At 43.2% G+C, this 18,352-nt stretch overlaps 1 protein-coding gene across 1 annotated transcript; it reads right to left on the bottom strand.

Annotated features, from left to right (window-relative positions):
* Positions 1 to 1,369: 1,369 nt before the first annotated feature.
* On the bottom strand, positions 1,370 to 4,873 carry LOC109754508 (UDP-galactose/UDP-glucose transporter 2). Its single transcript, XM_020313414.4, has 6 exons — positions 4,351 to 4,873; positions 3,840 to 3,868; positions 3,540 to 3,741; positions 2,510 to 2,752; positions 2,317 to 2,418; positions 1,370 to 1,966 (listed from the first exon to the last, which is right to left on the bottom strand). The coding sequence occupies exons 1-6, from the start codon at positions 4,489 to 4,491 to the stop codon at positions 1,622 to 1,624; spliced, it is 1,062 nt and encodes a 353-aa protein (XP_020169003.1). The 5' UTR covers positions 4,492 to 4,873; the 3' UTR covers positions 1,370 to 1,621.
* Between the last annotated feature and the right edge of the window lie 13,479 nt (positions 4,874 to 18,352).

Here is an 18,352-nt window from a genome sequence, read left to right on the forward strand (position 1 = left end):
GCATGGAGACGGGCCAGGGCTCTGGTGGTCATACATGTGGTGAGACAACTGCGAATTTGACTCGGGATGACTACAAGCAATGGTGAAATTCCTTCAAGTTTCAGACAGGGCGGTCAAGGAAGAGCAGTGATGTTGAGTTCAAGTAACTCTTATGTGTGACACCCAACATGTGAGTTGTTCACTTTCACGCAGGTCAGTGATCAGTGTATGATGGCGTTGGACTGATGCTCTGGAAATTGGGAGCGCAAACTAGAGTAATGTGGAACTTAATTTTGCTCGAGTGTTGACTGTGGTCAAGAAAAGAAGGGACTACAAGTTGCAGGTGGAGTCACATGGAGTCTTTGGAGTAGCAGCGGTACTCATGGGATAAGCTCAAGTCCAATGTACATGAAAGTTTGACGCATCGACAAATTCAAGGTGGTGGAGAATATTCGCCAAGGTGGAGTTTGTTAGAGTTGTGTCGAATATAGTGTACAAGGTAGGTTACAGTTGTACTCTGAGTTGTATTATGTTTAGATACGATATGGAGTCGTGTCCAAGTAGGATACTTGTATCCTAGGCCTCTCATATATAGCGGGGGTAGACACACGATGTAACCTATGCCAACATAATAGCACCAGAACGCAGGGGAAGCCGGCGGCATCTGCCGGTGTCCAGGGCGACCGGGTGCGGTATTGTAGCGGTGTCATGGGGAGGAGCGCCCATAGTCAGGCCCCGAGGATGTAGCCATATCGGTGAACCTCGTTAACAAATCTCGGTGTCGTGCTCGTGTGATTGCTTGGTCCTCGGATGATCGACAGTGTGCCTTGAATTTATTCTAACAGTTAGGCCAAACGGTTATAGAAAATATTTATTTTCATAGAGAACTAAATGTGGTCAGGCCTGGTGGTTAATCGCCAATTTGTAAAATATGTAGGCCCTTGGTTCGAACCCCTAAGGTGCACCTTTTTCATTTGTGTTAAAAAAATTAATTTACACTGTTAGTACTGATCACAAATGAACAGGAAACGTGACCGGTTGATTTGCTAAGGCTCGCAGGATATACCTGCGGGTTCGAGGTTCGAAATCTAGTGGGTACAATTTTCCTATGAGTCCTATTTTTGACAGGTGGGCCACCCAGTGTTATTTTTGTGTGATAAAAATAAAAACTCAAGGTTTTTTGCAAAAAGAGCAGGCCACACGCCCTGTCCCCATCGTCCGGTCACTGACAGCGGGCCTCATGCCACGCTAGGATGCCCCGTCAGCGTCATGTATGTATAAAAACGAGTTTTGTACCATATTTACATCGCAAAGCCAAATTTTTGCACCACTCTAATATACATCATAACTTGTAGCACTAAACTGACCATTCATACCAAGTTCTTAGCACTAGTGATGTAATTGACTCTTTTCCATTTGATAAATAATCTCAGTTGTCCATCTTATATTGTCACGGAGACCTAAGGGAAAAACGATTAACAACATCTAATCCATCTCTGATCATCGCCATCCTTTGGAACCCTCTAACTTACAACTTACAAGGATAAACATCAAACAGTACAAACTAGACAGACGTTCACAAAAGCAGAGCTGGTATCCTGAACTCTGGCTTGTTATTCTTTCTGCTAATTCAGGTCACCGATCATACCAACGGCGATGTCTCCTCCTCTACTCCGTCTCCCCGCCGCTTCTCCTCGCCGCGCTGCGCCTTCGCCTGCTGGCGCTCGGCCGTGCCCTTCTTCTCCTTGTCCTCTGGCAGGAGCCTCAGCACGATCCCCATGGTGATCAGCAGGAGCCCCGTGACGTGCTGCTCCGTCATGGGCTTGGTGAATATCAGGTAAGACAGGAGCAGGGTCACCGCCTTCCTCGCCGTCGTCACCATGGCCGTCGTGGCGGCCCCGAAGAGCGCGATGAGGGACAGCACCGACACCTGCCCGACGAACGTCGCCATGGCCTCAAAAACCAACACGGCGTACACGTACAAGTGCTGCAATTGGACATAAATGTCTGTCAGATTAATCTTTTTCAGCAATCCTTTTGGGGAGAAGTACTGACAGCAAGTTAACCAGGAGCACTTTTAAATTTCAAGTGGATCAGATACTTTTCCAGACAATGTGGTTAGAATCAAGTCAGAAGAATGAAGAATGTAGTGCTGGGATGTCTTGTTCTGTACAAATGAACTATACTCTACCAAAGATGGATTCCTGAAGGGTAGTGTTGTTCACAAAAGAGTAGTTGATTCTTTCCCTACCATCTGGTTTGTACACATTCTGAACTAAAGTATCTGATGATTGAAATCCCTGAAAAAACAACATGGATGAGAGATTCTGATCATACCTGAGAACACGCACTCCACGCCGTCGTAAGCTCCCCTGTTAACACCATTGGCACAGCGAGGAAAGGCAGGCCAACAACAGTTGAGCAGAACAGCATCTCCATCTAACCAGAGAGCAAGTATTCAGTGTCAATGTCCTCCGAATTCGGTAACTGACAGAAACATGTAATGGCCATCAAGATGCAAATAGAGTACCTGTGTGGTGTCTGGGTTCATCTTGAAGATGGCTTCCTGCAGGTTGCCAAGGAAGGCATCCATAATGAGCGCACTGGACACCATGGCCACGCCGATCATGCTGAAATTAGGCGATGTTTGCGCGTCCGCGAGCGTGAAAAGTATGAGGCCGATGACGAGCATCACCGCAGATACGTACTCATGGAATGGGTACTTGCGTCTTAATCCTGGGATAAATGCTCCCATTATCATCACCGGCAACACCTGAATGGCAGAGTGAAAGGTCAAATACAGAAATAAGATCTGCACCGCTGATTGAAACTAGAAATTCTTTATTTTCAGATAAAGTACTATCTGAAATTCTCTGGTCTCAACTTCATTTCTACTTTTGTCAGAAAATCACCAGTAGTCAACTTACTACCAATTGGAAGTTTCTAAACATGGGAAGCAGTAAACAATCACATGGGTTTCTGCTCTGCTTCCTAGGGACAGGGAACTGAGGAAGTGCTACAAGCAACAGTCTATTCCTTGAGCTGCACATTCCCTTCGAAGAAGTACCACCACTAGTACATTATTTACATTATTATCAAACAATAATCATTTGAAAATCAATTTCTTGCTGGCAAAATACTAGACATTTCGTCACAGACAAAACTAAACTTTTTTAAAAACCAGCCTGTCGTGCATACTTAATTAAGAGAGAATCATTCAGAATGCGCAAATCGACAACATTGTTCTGCCTGCCCTACATACTCCAATTTTAGCGAGAGGAGTATGTGTACTATTCCCAACTAGCACAAAAGTAGAAACACGCTCGAATTAGAATACATCTTTGAACAGGAATAGCTTGGCAGCTCAGCAGACATCATCTCTGATGTCGGATTCTGAAATTGGAGCATTTCCCAGAAAAGAAAGGTTCCCATTTCCTCACACCAGACCACAACACATCACATGCCGCAATAATAAATAAAATGAAATAATGACGATAAATTAAGTTACTGCACTGTCTGACAGAAATAGAAAGAGCAGAAATAACTTTGGCGAAGCTCACCTTGGTGGACTTGAACATGATCTGTGCGGGGTAGTTGAGGAAGGCGAGGGAGCCCTTGGTGAGGCCGTTGGATCCCATGAGCACGGCGGAGAGGCGCACGTAGGTCCGCCACGGGTTCACCATCTGCTTCGTGGTGAACCCCTGCAGCCTGATCAGCCCCAGGTACACGAATCCCTGCACGAACGTGAAGTACCACCCGTAGCTGCACCACCACCACAAACACCATTAGTTCACTGAGAGAGAGTACGTCTCGCAAGTGATTAATCACCAATCATTAGGTGGGTGGGATAGAAGGCTCGCCTGAACTGGAGCCGGTTGTAGACGTATTCCTGCAGCAGCACGATGCACGTAGAATTTTCAGTTAGCCACGACAAAGTTTCGAGAACGATAGGAGATCGATCGTCGATTTTGTGCAGGAATTGTACGAAAGGGAGAGGCAAAAGGAAAAGAAAAATCAGGGGAAACGTGTGCAAAAGCTTCGGTTTCGGGGTACCATGTTGACCCGGCAACTCTACGAGTCAGTCAGTCAGTCAGTCTAGGACAAAGAAAAATATACGGGGAGTGGAAAAGAAACAGTATCCATCTATCGATCCTAGCACAATTAATTCCGGATTTCAACAGGAAAAATCAATGCACTCGGAAACGTAAAATCTTGCGGGATTTTCCCTTCGACAAGAAGAAAATCTTGCGAGATCTCCATACAAACGATGAGTGCCTTACATTACTACATACTATTGAGTGGATTCGACGAACACGGAGGACTAGAGTGAATAATCGGAAGGAAGAGAAGAAGGATTCACGAGGTACGTACCTCGCAGATGCCATTGACGAGGTAGCCGAAGAAGAAGCCGGAGGAGCAGATGAGGAACTGCTGCCAGACGGGCCTGTCCGTGAGCGACACGCCGAACAGCCTCCGCCCCTGCTGCTCCTCCCCGTTCCCGCCGGTGGTCATGGCCGCCCCCTTCTCTCTGCCTCTCCCTCTCAGCGCAGACACAACACTTGTCTCTCACTGGAGCTAGATCGTCCGCGGAGGGAGGGAGGAATCGATGTCCCGTCCAATTAATGGCCGCCGAGGGGAGAGAGATGTATCGACGGCCAGAGGAGAGGGGGGGAGGGAAGAGAACGAAACGGAACGCCCACTGGCTTAATTGCCTGCTACGGGTCGTCGCCACTCGCCACCGGCTTTAAAACGCTGCCTTGTATTGGCGACTCGCGTGTGGACTAAGAGGAGTGCCTCTTCCGGGAGAGTTTCCTCCTTTCTCACTCCCGCCACCGTCCAGTCTTCGTCGCCGCGGCGCGCCAGCGAGAGATGCGGGCGAGGCGACGGCCGCGCTGCCGTTTCGGCGGTGCCGTTGGAGACCTGGCGGTGGGGACTGGGGAGAGGAGAAGAAATCAATCGGGAAAAAACGTGGGCGCGGATGGCGGCACGAATCTACTCTACGACTGCGTGCCTCGGGTTCCGGATGGGCCGGCGACCTGGCTCGCCGGGCGGACGGGGGACACGTGGCTCGCGTGCATGCATGCATGGCTTGACAGGTGGATCCGTGGATCGCATGGGACCGGGCTGTCATGCAGATAGATGGTACAGGAGGAGGGACGACGACGGCGCTGTTTGACTGGCAGCATGCACCGGAAACGAATTAATGCTCGTCCTATTCTACTTGTTTTTTTAGACGAAATCAGGCAGTATTTTAATGAAAACCATGAGCCATTTTATACTACTTAGTATTTTTTTTAGACGAAATCAGGCAGTATTTTAATGAAAACCGGAGTACGAGCTGTTGTGCAAAGACGAAATCAGGTTTGGCGCTTGTCGATGCTTTCTCGTGGAGGTCTCCTTCGTCTTCATGGCAGAATCGAGAGAGGGTCAATGGCTGTGTTTACCCAGATGAAGAAGATCCAAGTAGTACTACTCCGTTCGATGCAGATATATAAACGTAAACCAGCGAGGCGAGGAGGAGTCGTTGCCTCGATCGGAATGCGTTCACTAGTTGAGCTTGAGCATCCTTTGCAGTGCGTCCGTTGCATTCCATTGCATCGGCTAGTTTCACACACTCGTATTACCACTAGTACTCCCTCCGTGACGATTTAGAAGGCGCGCTTGGAAATTCTCTGGGACCTAGGTGGTTATCTATTGGTTGTGAGATGGGCTAAAAAATAGCATTCACAGTACGCATGCATATAGAAATAGTATATCGGAGTACTAATTAGCTACTAGGAATAAATGCAATGCGCCCTAAACCTTGTCTATTATGGAAACGCACGCAAATTTAACTGTGCCTTCTAAACTGTGACGGAGGGAGTAGTAGATTAGCTTTACCAAGACCTACGATGTGACTCGACGCAGGATGCGTTTATTAGTCCAACTCCAGCGCACAACCCAAAATGGACATCCGTTTTGTTCTGATTATGTCCGTTTGGGGCGGGCAATGGGTCGTGCCCGGACCATTTCTGGGATGCGGTGACCGTGCGGTCAACGCACGGACACATCCTTTGGCTGCATCATGTCCGTCTCTTTTTTCGAACACAAATTTTCGAATAAACCACGCCCGTAGTTCATGCCAGCGGCCCTAGTTCACCGGCAACACAACCCGCCTACACGACCTCGCCGGCAACACAGCCAGCGGCCCATAACACAGCCAGCCTCCAAAATAAACTCTTGTCCAAAAAACAAGTCTCTTTTGTTGCGCACGGTCCTCAGATCTTGGCCAACCTCCATCTAACTTTGGCAAATCAACTTGTCCCCCTCTTGTGAGTATGATCCCGTACGAATGCTCTTCTTCCTCTTTTGTGCTTCCGCTCTTTGGTGAGCTCGTCGATGGGCTCGCCCCCAATATCAATGCCTTCCTCTTCTTCATCACCATCACCTTCGCAATAGATGTCATCATCTTCATGCCACGAGTCACCATTGTCGTAGTCAGCATGGTCGTGGGCCTCAATGTCATCATCGGCAACGTACTGGCCGCGACCATCCTGACTTTGCGTCTCCTCGGGATCGTAAGCATCGCCATGCCTACCCTCGTAGATGACATTCCCCATGAACTGGTTATAGAAGGGGCCGTCGACCGTTGGCGTTTGTGTTGGCATTTCCTCGAACAGGACGCGGGGAGACGTCATGGTGCCCGTAGACGGTGGCCGCGCTTGCTTTCTTCGCATCTCGATGGACGGCCGGCCGCCGCTGCTGGACCCCGGCGTGACGTTGAGGTCGATGACAGCCGAGGGGCGCAGGGTGGGCGGCGCGATCACGCCAACGTCCGGCGACCCCGAGAAAAGGGTCTGGCCTTCGTACCTTGGCGGAGGAAAACCGGGCGACAAAGGCGTGGTCCGCGACGTCGCAAGGGGCAGTGCGGAGGCCTGGCGACCGACGAGCCTGTGCTCGCTGGGCCGACGGGCGCTGCCGAGAAACTCGCCGGACGGCAAATCCCAAGCATGAGGAGGGCGTGCGCTTTGTTGACGGTGTCCTCCTTCTCGTTGATGTCGGCCTTGCGCCGCGCAGCCTCCACCGCAGCGCGCTCGGCGGCGAACTTGGCCGCAGCGTTCTTGCCCTTCGCGGCCGCCCTTCGGTTCCTTCTCTTGGCCAATTCCGCGTCCTACTTTGTGATACGTCCATTTTGCATCATGCTTTTATATTGATATTTATTGCATTATGGGCTGTTATTACACGTTATGTCACAATACTTATGCCTTTTCTCTCTTATTTTACAAGGTTTACATGAAAAGGGGGAATGCCGGCAGCTGGAATTCTAGGCTGGAAAAGGAGCAAATATTAGAGACCTATTCTGCACAGCTCCAAAAGTCCTGAAACTTCACGGAGGCACGTTTTGGAATTAATAAAAATACTGGCGAAAGAATCCACCAGAGGGGGCCCACACCCTGGCCACGAGGGTGGGGGGCGCGCCCTACCCCCTGGGCGCGCCCCCTGCCTCGTGGGCCCCCTGGCAGGCCTCCGGTGCCCATCTTCTGCTATATGAAGTCTTTTACCCTGGAAAAAAATCATAAGCAAGCTTTCGGGACGAAACACCGCCGCCACGAGGCGGAACCTTGGCGGAACAAATCTAGGGCTCCGGCGGAGCTGTTCTGCCGGGGAAACTTCCCTCCGGGAGGGGGAAATCATCGCCATCGTCATCACCAACGATCCTCTCATCGGGAGGGGGTCAATCTCCATCAACATCTTCACCAGCACCATCTCCTCTAAAACCCTAGTTCATCTCTTGTATCCAATCTTTGTCTCAAAACCTCAGATTGTTACCTATGGGTTGCTAGTAGTGTTGATTACTCCTTGTAATTGATGCTAGTTGGTTTATTTGGTGGAAGATCATATGTTAAGATCCTTAATGCATATTAATACCCCTCTGATTATGAACATGAATATGATTTGTGAGTAGTTACGTTTGTTCCCGAGGACATGGGAGAAGTCTTGCTATAAGTAGTCGTGTGAATTTGGTATTCGTTCGATATTTTGATGAGATGTATGTTGTCTTTCCTCTAGTGGTGTTATGTGAACGTCGACTACATGACACTTCACCATTGTTTGGGCCTAGAGGAAGGCATTGGGAAGTAATAAGTAGATGATGGGTTGCTAGAGTGACAGAAGCTTAAACCCTAGTTTATGAGTGATACGTCTCCAACGTATCTATAATTTATGAAGTATTCATGCTATTATATTATCTGTTTTGGATGTTTATGGGCTTTATTAAACACTTTTATATTATTTTTGGGACTAACCTATTAACCTAGAGCCCAGTGCCAGTTTCTGTTTTTTCCCTTGTTTCAGTGTTTCACAGAAAAGGAATATCAAACGGAGTCCAAACGGAATGAAACCTTCGGGAGCGTGATTTTTGGAACGAACGTGATTCAGGAGACTTGGAGTTGAAGTAAAGGAAGCTTCGAAGTGGCCACGAGGCAGGGAGGCGCGCCCCCCCACCCTCGTGGGCCCCTCGTGGCTCCCCTGACCGACTTCTTTCGCCTATATATGTCCATATACCCTAAAAACATCGGGGAACAGAATAGGTCGGGAGTTCCGCCGCCGCAAGCCTCTGTAGCCACCAAAAACCAATCGGGACCCTGTTCCGGCACCCTGCCGGAGGGGGGAATCCATCACCGGTGGCCATCTTCATCATCCCGGCGCTCTCCATGACGAGGAGGGAGTAGTTCACCCTCGGGGCTGAGGGTATGTACCAGTAGCTATGTGTTTGATCTCTCTCTCTCTCTCTCTCTCTCTCTCTCTCTCGTGTTCTTGATTCGACACGATCTTGATGTATCGCGAGCTTTGCTATTATAGTTGGATCTTATGATGTTTCTCCCCCTCTACTCTCTTGTAATGGATTGAGTTTTCCCTTTGAAGTTATCTTATCGGATTGAGTCTTTAAGGATTTGAGAACACTTGATGTATGTCTTGCGTGTGCTTATCTGTGGTGACAATGGGATATCACGTGATCCACTTGATGTATGTTTTGGTGATCAACTTGCGGGTTCAGTGACCTTGTGAACTTATGCATAGGGGTTGGCACACGTTTTCGTCTTGACTCTCCGGTAGAAACTTTGGGGCACTCTTTGAAGTTCTTTGTGTTGGTTGAATAGATGAATATGAGATTGTGTGATGCATATCATATAATCATACCCACGGATACATGAGGTGACATTGGAGTATCTAGGTGACATTAGGGTTTTGGTTGATTTGTGTCTTAAGGTGTTATTCTAGTATGAACTCTATGATAGATCGAACGGAAAGAATAGCCTCGTGTTATTTTACTACGGACTCTTGAATAGATCGATCAGAAAGGATAACTTTGAGGTGGTTTCGTACCCTACCATAATCTCTTCGTTTGTTCTATGCTATTAGTGACTTTGGAGTGACTCTTTGTTGCATGTTGAGGGATAGTTATATGATTCAATTATGTTATTATTGTTGAGAGAACTTGCACTAGTGAAAGTATGAACCCTAGGCCTTGATTCCTAGCATTTCCATACCGTTTACGCTCACATTTATCATTAGTTACCTTGCTGTTTTTATATTTTCAGATTACAAAAACCTATATCTACCATCCATATTGCACTTGTATCACCATCTCTTCGCCGAACTAGTGCACCTATACAGTTTACCATTGTATTGGGTGTGTTGGGGACACAAGAGACTCTTTGTTATTTGGTTGCAGGGTTGCTTGAGAGAGACCATCTTCATCCTACGCCTCCCACGGATTGATAAACCTTAGGTCATCCACCTGAGGGAAATTTGCTACTGTCCTACAAAACTCTGCACTTAGAGGCCCAACAACGTCTACAAGAAGAAGGTTGCGTAGTAGACATCAAGCTCTTTTCTGCCGCTGTTGCCGGGGAGGTGAGTGCTTGAAGGTATATCTTTACATCTTGCAATCGAATCTTTTAGTTTCTTGTTTTATCACTAGTTTAGTCTATAAAAGAAAACTACAAAAAAATGGAATTAAGTTTGCCTCATACGCTTCATCTTTTTAATATCTTTTGTGAGTACGATGGAAAGGAAAAATGTGCCAAAGTGTTAGAAGAAGAATGCACTAAAATGTTTGGCACTAAATCTTTGAATGATGAGCATGATTGCAATGTTGTTAGTATGAATGCCTTGAATGTCCATAGTACTAATGATGATTGCACTAGTCATGATGAGAATGTCTCTTATAAGCATGTCAATTTTTGTGTAGTGCATAGAGTTTGCAAGTACATACCAAACAGGGAAGATAGATTTTGCAAGAGGCATAAGTATTTGGAAACTAAATGGTTGCAAGAATGGCTAGATGTTTGTGCTGAAAATTTAAACTTTCTTAGCCGTACTTGTGAACTTTGCAATGAACATGGTCATTTAAATATCAAATGCAAATTGTTTCATGATCGAATCGTGTCCAAAAATTGTGATGACTTGATTTCCCTTGCACATCATAATGAACTTAGTTTGCTTTTGGGTTGTGAAGAAATGAAACGTAAAACTAAGCATATTCCAGAATATAACCTTGAGAAATTCCTCGATATTGATCTAGAAGAAATTTATATGTATTGTGCGGTGAATTGCATTGAAAATCCTTATATTGCCAATTACATAAAGAAAAGAAAAAAAATAGAAGATGAAGAGAATACTAACGAAAGGGAAGAGACTTCCCAATATTCTCCTATTATTTCTTATGATGAATCAGGTAACGAGGAGGAGCCTTCTACTCAACCAATCTCATTAATAAGGAGCTCCAAAAAGAGGATTGAACCCACACATGATGTGAAGAAGAAAATAAAAGACGGAGAAGCAAAGGTAGAAAGGTATCTCTCCCAAATGATGTTGCTACTATTACCCATTGTGATGATGATAATTGCTATACTATTGGTGCTATCCATACTATTAATGATGAGAGTGATTATGCTTATGATATGAAAAGGTCCAAGCTTGGGGATCCTATGTTTGATGAGAATGACAAGTCTGAGAATATATTTGCTGCAATTAATGTTTGTCCCAAGCTTGGGGATGCTATGTTTAATGAAGATGATATTTTTAGCCTCCCAAGTTTTGATGAGCAAATTTATTATGATGATAGCATGCCTCCTACTTATGATGATTATATTGATGAAAGTGGGTTTGGAAGAGTGTCAACTTTAGGAAGTAATGATCCCACTATTTTGGAGGGTGTTGAATCTTATAATATTTATGAAAGTGGATTTGGAGAGGTCATGACTTTATTTAGTAATGATTCCACTATCTTGGAAGAGGTTTCAATTGATTATGATGAGAACAAAGTTGCTACTTATGATGATTATTGTGATGATACTTATGCTATAAAAAGTAGTGATGATTATATTTATAAAACTAGTCATGATTATGATTACCCTTTTTCTGAACATTACCCTTTTAATGTGGAAACAATTTATAGTATTCGAGTTTCTTATGATACTCCCACTATTCCGAATAAGAAGAATTTTGTTTATGTGGAGAGTAGTAAATTTTCTATGCTTGTAGATCATGAAAAGAATGCTTTATGTGATGGTTATATTGTTGAATTCATTCATGATGCTACTGAAAATTATTATGAGAGAGGATCATATGCTTCTACATATTGCAATAATATCAAGTTTCCTCTCTATGTGCTTAAAATCTTGAAGCTATGCTTGTTTTGCCTTCCTATGCTAGTTGATTATTGTTCCCATAAGTTGTTTGTTCACAAAATCCCTATGCATAGGAAGTGGGTTAGACTTAAATGTGTTAGTCATATTCTTCATGATGCTCTCTTTATGTTTCAATTCTTATCTTTTATGTGAGCATCATTGAAATCATCATGCCTAGCTAGGGGCGTTAAACGTTAGCGCTTGTTGGGAGGCAACCCAATTTTATTTTTGTTCTTTACTTTTTTCTCCTGTTTAGTAATAAATAATTCATCTAGCCTCTGGTTATATGTGGTTTTATGTTTTAATTAGTGTTTGTGCCAAGTAGAACCTCTGGGAAGACTTGGGTGAAGTCTTTATGATCTTGCTGTAAAAAACAGAAACTTTAGCGCTCACGAGATTAGCTACAACTTTTTACTGGGGAGTGATATTTAGTTGATTCTTTTTGAAGATGATTAATAGACAAATTCCTCACGTCCAGCAATTTATTTCAGAATTTTTGGCGTTACATAAGTATTCGAATTATACAGACTACTACAGACTGTTCTGTTTTTGAAAGATTCTGTTTTCTATGTGTTTTTGCTTATTTTGATGAATCTATGAGTAGTATCAGAGGGTATGAACTATAGAGAAGTTGGAATACAGTAGATATTACACCAATATGAATTTAGAATGAGTTCACAACAGTACCTAAGTGGTGATTTATTTTCTTATACTAACGGAGCTTACGAGTTTTCTGTTAAGTTTTGTGTTGTGAAGTTTTCAAGTTTTGGGTAAAGATTCGATGGACTATGGAATAATGAGTGGCAAGAGCCTAAGATTGGGTATGCCCAAGGCACCCCAAGGTAATATTCAAGGACAACCAAGAGCCTAAGCTTGGGGATGCCCTGGAAGGCATCCCCTCTTTCGTCTTCGTTCATCGGTAACTTTACTTGGAGCTATATTTTTATTTACCACATGATATGTGTTTTGCTTGGAGCGTCATTTTATTTTATTTAGTTTTGCTAGCTGTTATTTAGAATAATGTTTTGCATCTATATTTTCAATAAAAATGTCAAGGATAGCCTTTACCATGCTTATTTTGCAAGTATACATGTTGGTGTTTGAAAACAGAAAGTTTACCGCTGTTGCAAAAAATTCCCTAGAAAAGTAAGAATGTGATAAAATGTTGAAACCTTTTGCATAATAAGCTCTGATAAATTTACTACAGTGTAAATTTTCTTTCATAATTTTTGGAGCTAGGGAAGTATGGATCTTGCTGCATTCTTTACAAACTGTCCTGTTTAGGCAGATTGTTGTTATGTTTGCATTGTTTGCATATGTTTGCTTCTTTAATGATTCTATTTGAGGATAGGACTATTAAATATGAAGAGGCATTTAGTATTCAATGTTGAATAATAATTTTAGTGATTTGCTACAGTATAGTATGATAAGGTTTTTGCATTGGTTTATACTAACTTATCTCACGAGTCCTCATTGAGTTTTGTGTGGATGAAGCTTTTGAAATTTAGGGAGACCATGATATGAGAGGAATTAAGGAGACACAAAAGTTTAAGCTTGGGGATGCCCAAGGCATCCCAAGATAATATTTCAAGAAGTCTCAAGCGTCTAAGCTTGGGGATGCCCCGGTTGGCATCCCACCTTTCTTCTTCGGCAACTATCGGTTAGTATCGGTTGATCCTAAGTTTTTGCTTCTTCACATGATGTTTGCTATTCTTAGATGTCATTTTTTGCTTGATGTTTGAATAAAGTATCAAGATCTGAAACTATTAAATGGGAGAGTCTTCACATAGCTAAATAATTATTTAACTACTCATTGATCTTCACTTATATATCTTTTTGGAGTAGTTTGTCATTTACTCGTGTGCTTCACTTATATCCTATGAGTAAATAGTTGAATGATTTGAATATCATAAATCTGAAATTATATATGTTTCATATTCTTATCCCATGGGGAGTAATGACTTCACATATAAGAAATAGATGTGGTAAATTTATTGAAGTTTAGCAAACATTGTATTGGTCACTTGAACAATTCATGAAAGAATATTGAGGGAAGAGAGATTTCACATATAAATATACTATCTTGGACATCTTTTGTAATTGTGAGCACTCATTAAAATATGACATGCTAAAAGGTTGATGTTGGACAAGGAAGACAACATAATGGGTTATGTTTTCTTATATCCGAAATAAAGTATATTGTCATGGATCATTCAACATGCCGAGCTTGCCTTTCTCCCTCATGCTAGCCAATTCTTTGCACCAAGTAGAGATACTACTTGTGCTTCCAAACATCCCTTAAACCAGTATTGCCATGAGAGTCCACCATACCTACCTATGGATTGAGTAAGATCCTTCAAGTAAGTTGTCATTGGTGCATGCAATAAAAATTGCTCTCTAAATATGTATGATCTTTTAGTATGGAGAAAATAAGCTTTATACGATCTTGTGATATTGAAGCAATAAAAGCGACGGACTACATAATAAAGGTCCCTATCACAAGTGGCAATATAAAGTGACGTTCCCTCGCATTAAGATTTTGTGCTTCCAACTATAAAAGCGCATGGCAACCTCTGCTTCCCTCTGCGAAGGGCCTATCTTTTATTCTTGTCTTTTACCTTATGGAAGAGTCATGGTGATCTTCACCTTTCCTTTTTACATTTTATCCTTTGGCAAGCACATTGTGTTGGAAAGATTCTGATATATATATATATATATCCAATTGGATGTAAGGCATCATGAGCTATTATTGTTGACATTACCCTTGAGGTAAAAGGTTGGGAGGCGAATCTATAAGCCCCTATCTTTCTCTGTGTCTGATTAAAACTTTGAACCCATAAATATCGCGTGAGTGTTAGCAATTGTGAAAGACTAAATGATAGTTGAGTATGTGGAGTTTGCTAAATCAAAGCTCTGACATAGACTCTTCCTGAAAATAAGATGAATTGTAATTGTTTGATGACTGATAACATGATTTGTTAGTTTTCAAGAAAGTTTATGATCTATACTTTAACATGCGAATAGCTTGTTACTTGATCATGAGAAGCTTTATGAGATGAGCTACTGTTATGATATATAAGGATGCTAGAAAAGGTGATTGAAATTATCATTGATCAAACTTGTGCACCTGCTAGCATTCACATTTCATAAATTATTTCTTTTATCATTTACCTACTCGAGGACGAGCAGGAATTAAGCTTGGGGATGCTGATACGTCTCCAACGTATCTATAATTTATGAAGTATTCATGCTATTATATTATCCGTTTTGGATGTTTATGGGCTTTATTAAACACTTTTATATTATTTTTGTGACTAACCTATTAACCCAGAGCCCAGTGCCAGTTTTTGTTCTTTTCCCTTGTTTCAGTGTTTCGCAGAAAAGGAATATCAAATGGAGTCCAAATGGAATGAAACCTTCGGGAGCGTGATTTTTGGAACGAACGTGATCCAGGAGACTTGGAGTTGAAGTCAAGGAAGCTTCGAGGTGATCACGAGGCAGGGAGGCGCGCCTGCCCCCTGGGCGCGCGCCCACCCTCGTGGGCCCCTCGGGGCTCCCCTGACCGACTTCTTTCGCCTATATATGTCCATATACCCAAAACATCGGGGAACAGAATAGATCGGGAGTTCCGCCGCCGCAAGCCTCTGTAGCCACCAAAAACTAATCGGGACCCTGTTCCAGCACCCTGCCGGAGGGGGAATCCATCACCGGTGGCCATCTTCATCATCCCGGCGCTCTCCATGACGAGGAGGGAGTAGTTCACCCTTGGGGCTGATGGTATGTACCAGTAGCTATGTGTTTGATCTCTCTCTCTCTCTCTCTCTCTCGTGTTCTTGATTCGGCACGATCTTGATGTATCGCGAGCTTTGCTATTATAGTTGGATCTTATGATGTTTCTCCCCCTCTACTCTCTTGTAATGGATTGAGTTTCCCTTTGAAGTTATGTTTTCGGATTTAGTCTTTAAGGATTTGAGAACTGATACATCTCCAACGTATCTACTTTTCCAAACACCTTTGCCCTTGTTTTGGACTCTAACTTGCATGATTTGAATGGAACTAACCCGGACTGACGCTGTTTTCAGCAGAATTGCCATGGTGTTATTTATGTGCAGAAACAAAAGTTCTCGGAATGACCTGAAACTCCACGGAACTTATTTTTGGAAAATATTAAAAATATTGGAGAAAGAATCAAGGCCAGGGGGCCCACCACCTGTCCACGAGGGTGGGGGGCGCGCCTGCCCCCCTGGGCGCGCCCCCTGCCTCATGGGCCCCCTGGAGCTCCATCGACCTCAACTCCAACTCCATATATTCGTGTTCGGGGAGAAAAAAATCAGAGAGAAGGATTCATCGTGTTTTACGATACGGAGCCGCCGCCAAGCCCTAAAACCTCTCGGGAGGGCTGATCTGGAGTCCGTTCGGGGCTCCGGAGAGGGCAATCCATCGCCGTCGTCATCATCAACCATCCTCCATCACCAATTTCATGATGCTCACCGCCGTGCGTGAGTAATTCCATCATAGGCTTGCTGGACGGTGATGGGTTGGATGAGATTTATCATGTAATCGAGTTAGTTTTGTTAGCGTTTGATCCCTAGTTTCCACTATGTTCTAAGATTGATGTTGCTATGACTTTGCTATGCTTAATGCTTGTCACTAGGGCCCGAGTGCCATGATTTCAGATCTGAACCTATTATGTTTTCATGAATATATGTGAGTTATTGATCCTATCTTGCAAGTCTATAGTCACCTACTATGTGTTATGATCCGGCAACCCCGAAGTGACAATAATCGGGACCACTCCCGGTGATGACCGTAGTTTGAGGAGTTCATGTATTCACTATGTGTTAATGCTTTGGTCCGGTACTCTATTAAAAGGAGGCCTTAATATCCCTTAGTTTCCATTAGGACCCTGCTGCCACGGGAGGGTAGGACAAAAGATGTCATGCAAGTTCTTTTCCATAAGCACGTATGACTATATTCGGAATACATGCCTACATTACATTGATGAATTGGAGCTAGTTCTGTGTCACCCTATCTTATGACTGTTACATGATGAACCGCATCCGGCATAATTTTCCATCATCGATCCAATGCCTACGAGCTTTTCACATATTGTTCTTCGCTTATTTACTTTTCCGTTGCTACTGTTACAATCAGTACAAAACCCAAAAATATTATTTTTGTTACCGTTACCGTTACTTCCATATTACTTTGCTACTAAATACTTTGCTGCAGATACTAAGTTATCCAGGTGTGGTTGAATTGACAACTCAACTGCTAGTACTTGAGAATATTCTTTGGCTCCCGTTGTGTCGAATCAATAAATTTAGGTTGAATACTCTACCTTCGAAAACTGTTGCGATCCCCTATACTTGTGGGTTATCAAGACTATTTTCTGGCGGCGTTGCCGGGGAGCATAGCTCTATTCTTTGAGTCACTTGGGATTTATATCTGCTAGTCACTATGAAGAACTTGAAAGACGCGAAAACAAAAATTTATCCCTCAACTACGAGGGGAGGTAAGGAACTGCCATCTAGCTCTGCACTTGATTCACCTTCTGTTTTGAGTAAGCTTGCGACACCTAAACGTGCTTCTGCTATTAATTCTAATATGTCGCATGTTATTGATGATGCCACTTCTGCTATGCATTATACTTATGATGAAACTACTTCTATGCTTGATACTACTGTGCCACTTGGTGAATTTGTTGATGAACTACTTGCTAGGGCTAGAGAGAATGAAATTGTTGAAACTGATAATATTGAAGATAGTGATGATGAAGACTCTCCCCCTAATAAATATGAATTGCCTGTTGTGCCTGAGGGCTATGTTATGGACGAAGAAACTAAAAGAGCCATTCTTGCTTGCAATGATAGAAGTGATCTTAAGAAATTATTAGCTAAATGGAAGCAGCAATCTCTTAATGCTAGAATGAAACCTGACCCTGCTTTTGCTACTTCACCTATCTGTGTTACTGATAAGGATTATGAATTCTCTGTTGATCCTGATATAATTACTTTCATTGAATCTGATCCTTTTTATGGCTATGAATCTGAAACTGTTGTGGCACATCTTACTAAATTAAATGATATAGCCACCCTGTTCACTAATGATGAGAAATCTCGCTATCTTTATATCCTTAAAATATTTCCGTTCTCATTAAAGGGTGATGCTAAGATATGGTTTAATTCTCTTGATCCTGGTTGTGTGCGTAGTCCCCAGGATATGATTTATTACTTCTCTGCTAAATATTTCCCTGCTCATAAGAAACAAGCTGCTTTAAGGGATATATATAATTTTGTGCAAATTGAAGAAGAGAGTCTCCCACAAGCTTGGGGGAGGCTTCTCAAATTACTTAATGCTTTGCCTGATCATCCTCTCAAGAAAAATGAAATACTTGATATCTTTTATAATGGACTAACCGATGCTTCCAGAGATTACCTGGATAGTTGTGTTGGTTCTGTTTTCAGGGAAAGAACACCGGATGAAGCTGAGATTCTATTGAATAATATGTTGACAAATGAAAATAATTGGACACTTCCTGAGCCTATTCCTAAACCAACTCCAAAGAAAAGAGGTGTTCTATTTCTCAGTCCTAAAGATATGCAAGAGGCAAAGAAATCTATGAAAGAAAAAGGTATTAAAGCTGAAGATGTTAAGAATTTACCTCCTATTGAAGAAATACATGGTCTTAATTTACT

The sequence above is a fragment of the Aegilops tauschii genome, chromosome 4 (assembly GCF_002575655.3).
Source record: "Aegilops tauschii subsp. strangulata cultivar AL8/78 chromosome 4, Aet v6.0, whole genome shotgun sequence".
In the NCBI taxonomy this organism is placed as follows: domain Eukaryota; kingdom Viridiplantae; phylum Streptophyta; class Magnoliopsida; order Poales; family Poaceae; genus Aegilops; species Aegilops tauschii.

Coding starts and splice junctions, on each gene's coding strand:
- LOC109754508 (XM_020313414.4), bottom strand. CDS start 4,491: ATGACCACCGGCGGGAACGGGGAGGAGCAGCAGGGGCGGAGGCTGTTC. Junction 2,753..3,539: donor TCATGTTCAAGTCCACCAAG/GTGAGCTTCGCC, acceptor TCTGCCATTCAG/GTGTTGCCGGTGATGATAAT. Junction 1,967..2,316: donor CGTGGAGTGCGTGTTCTCAG/GTATGATCAGAA, acceptor GTCCAATTGCAG/CACTTGTACGTGTACGCCGT.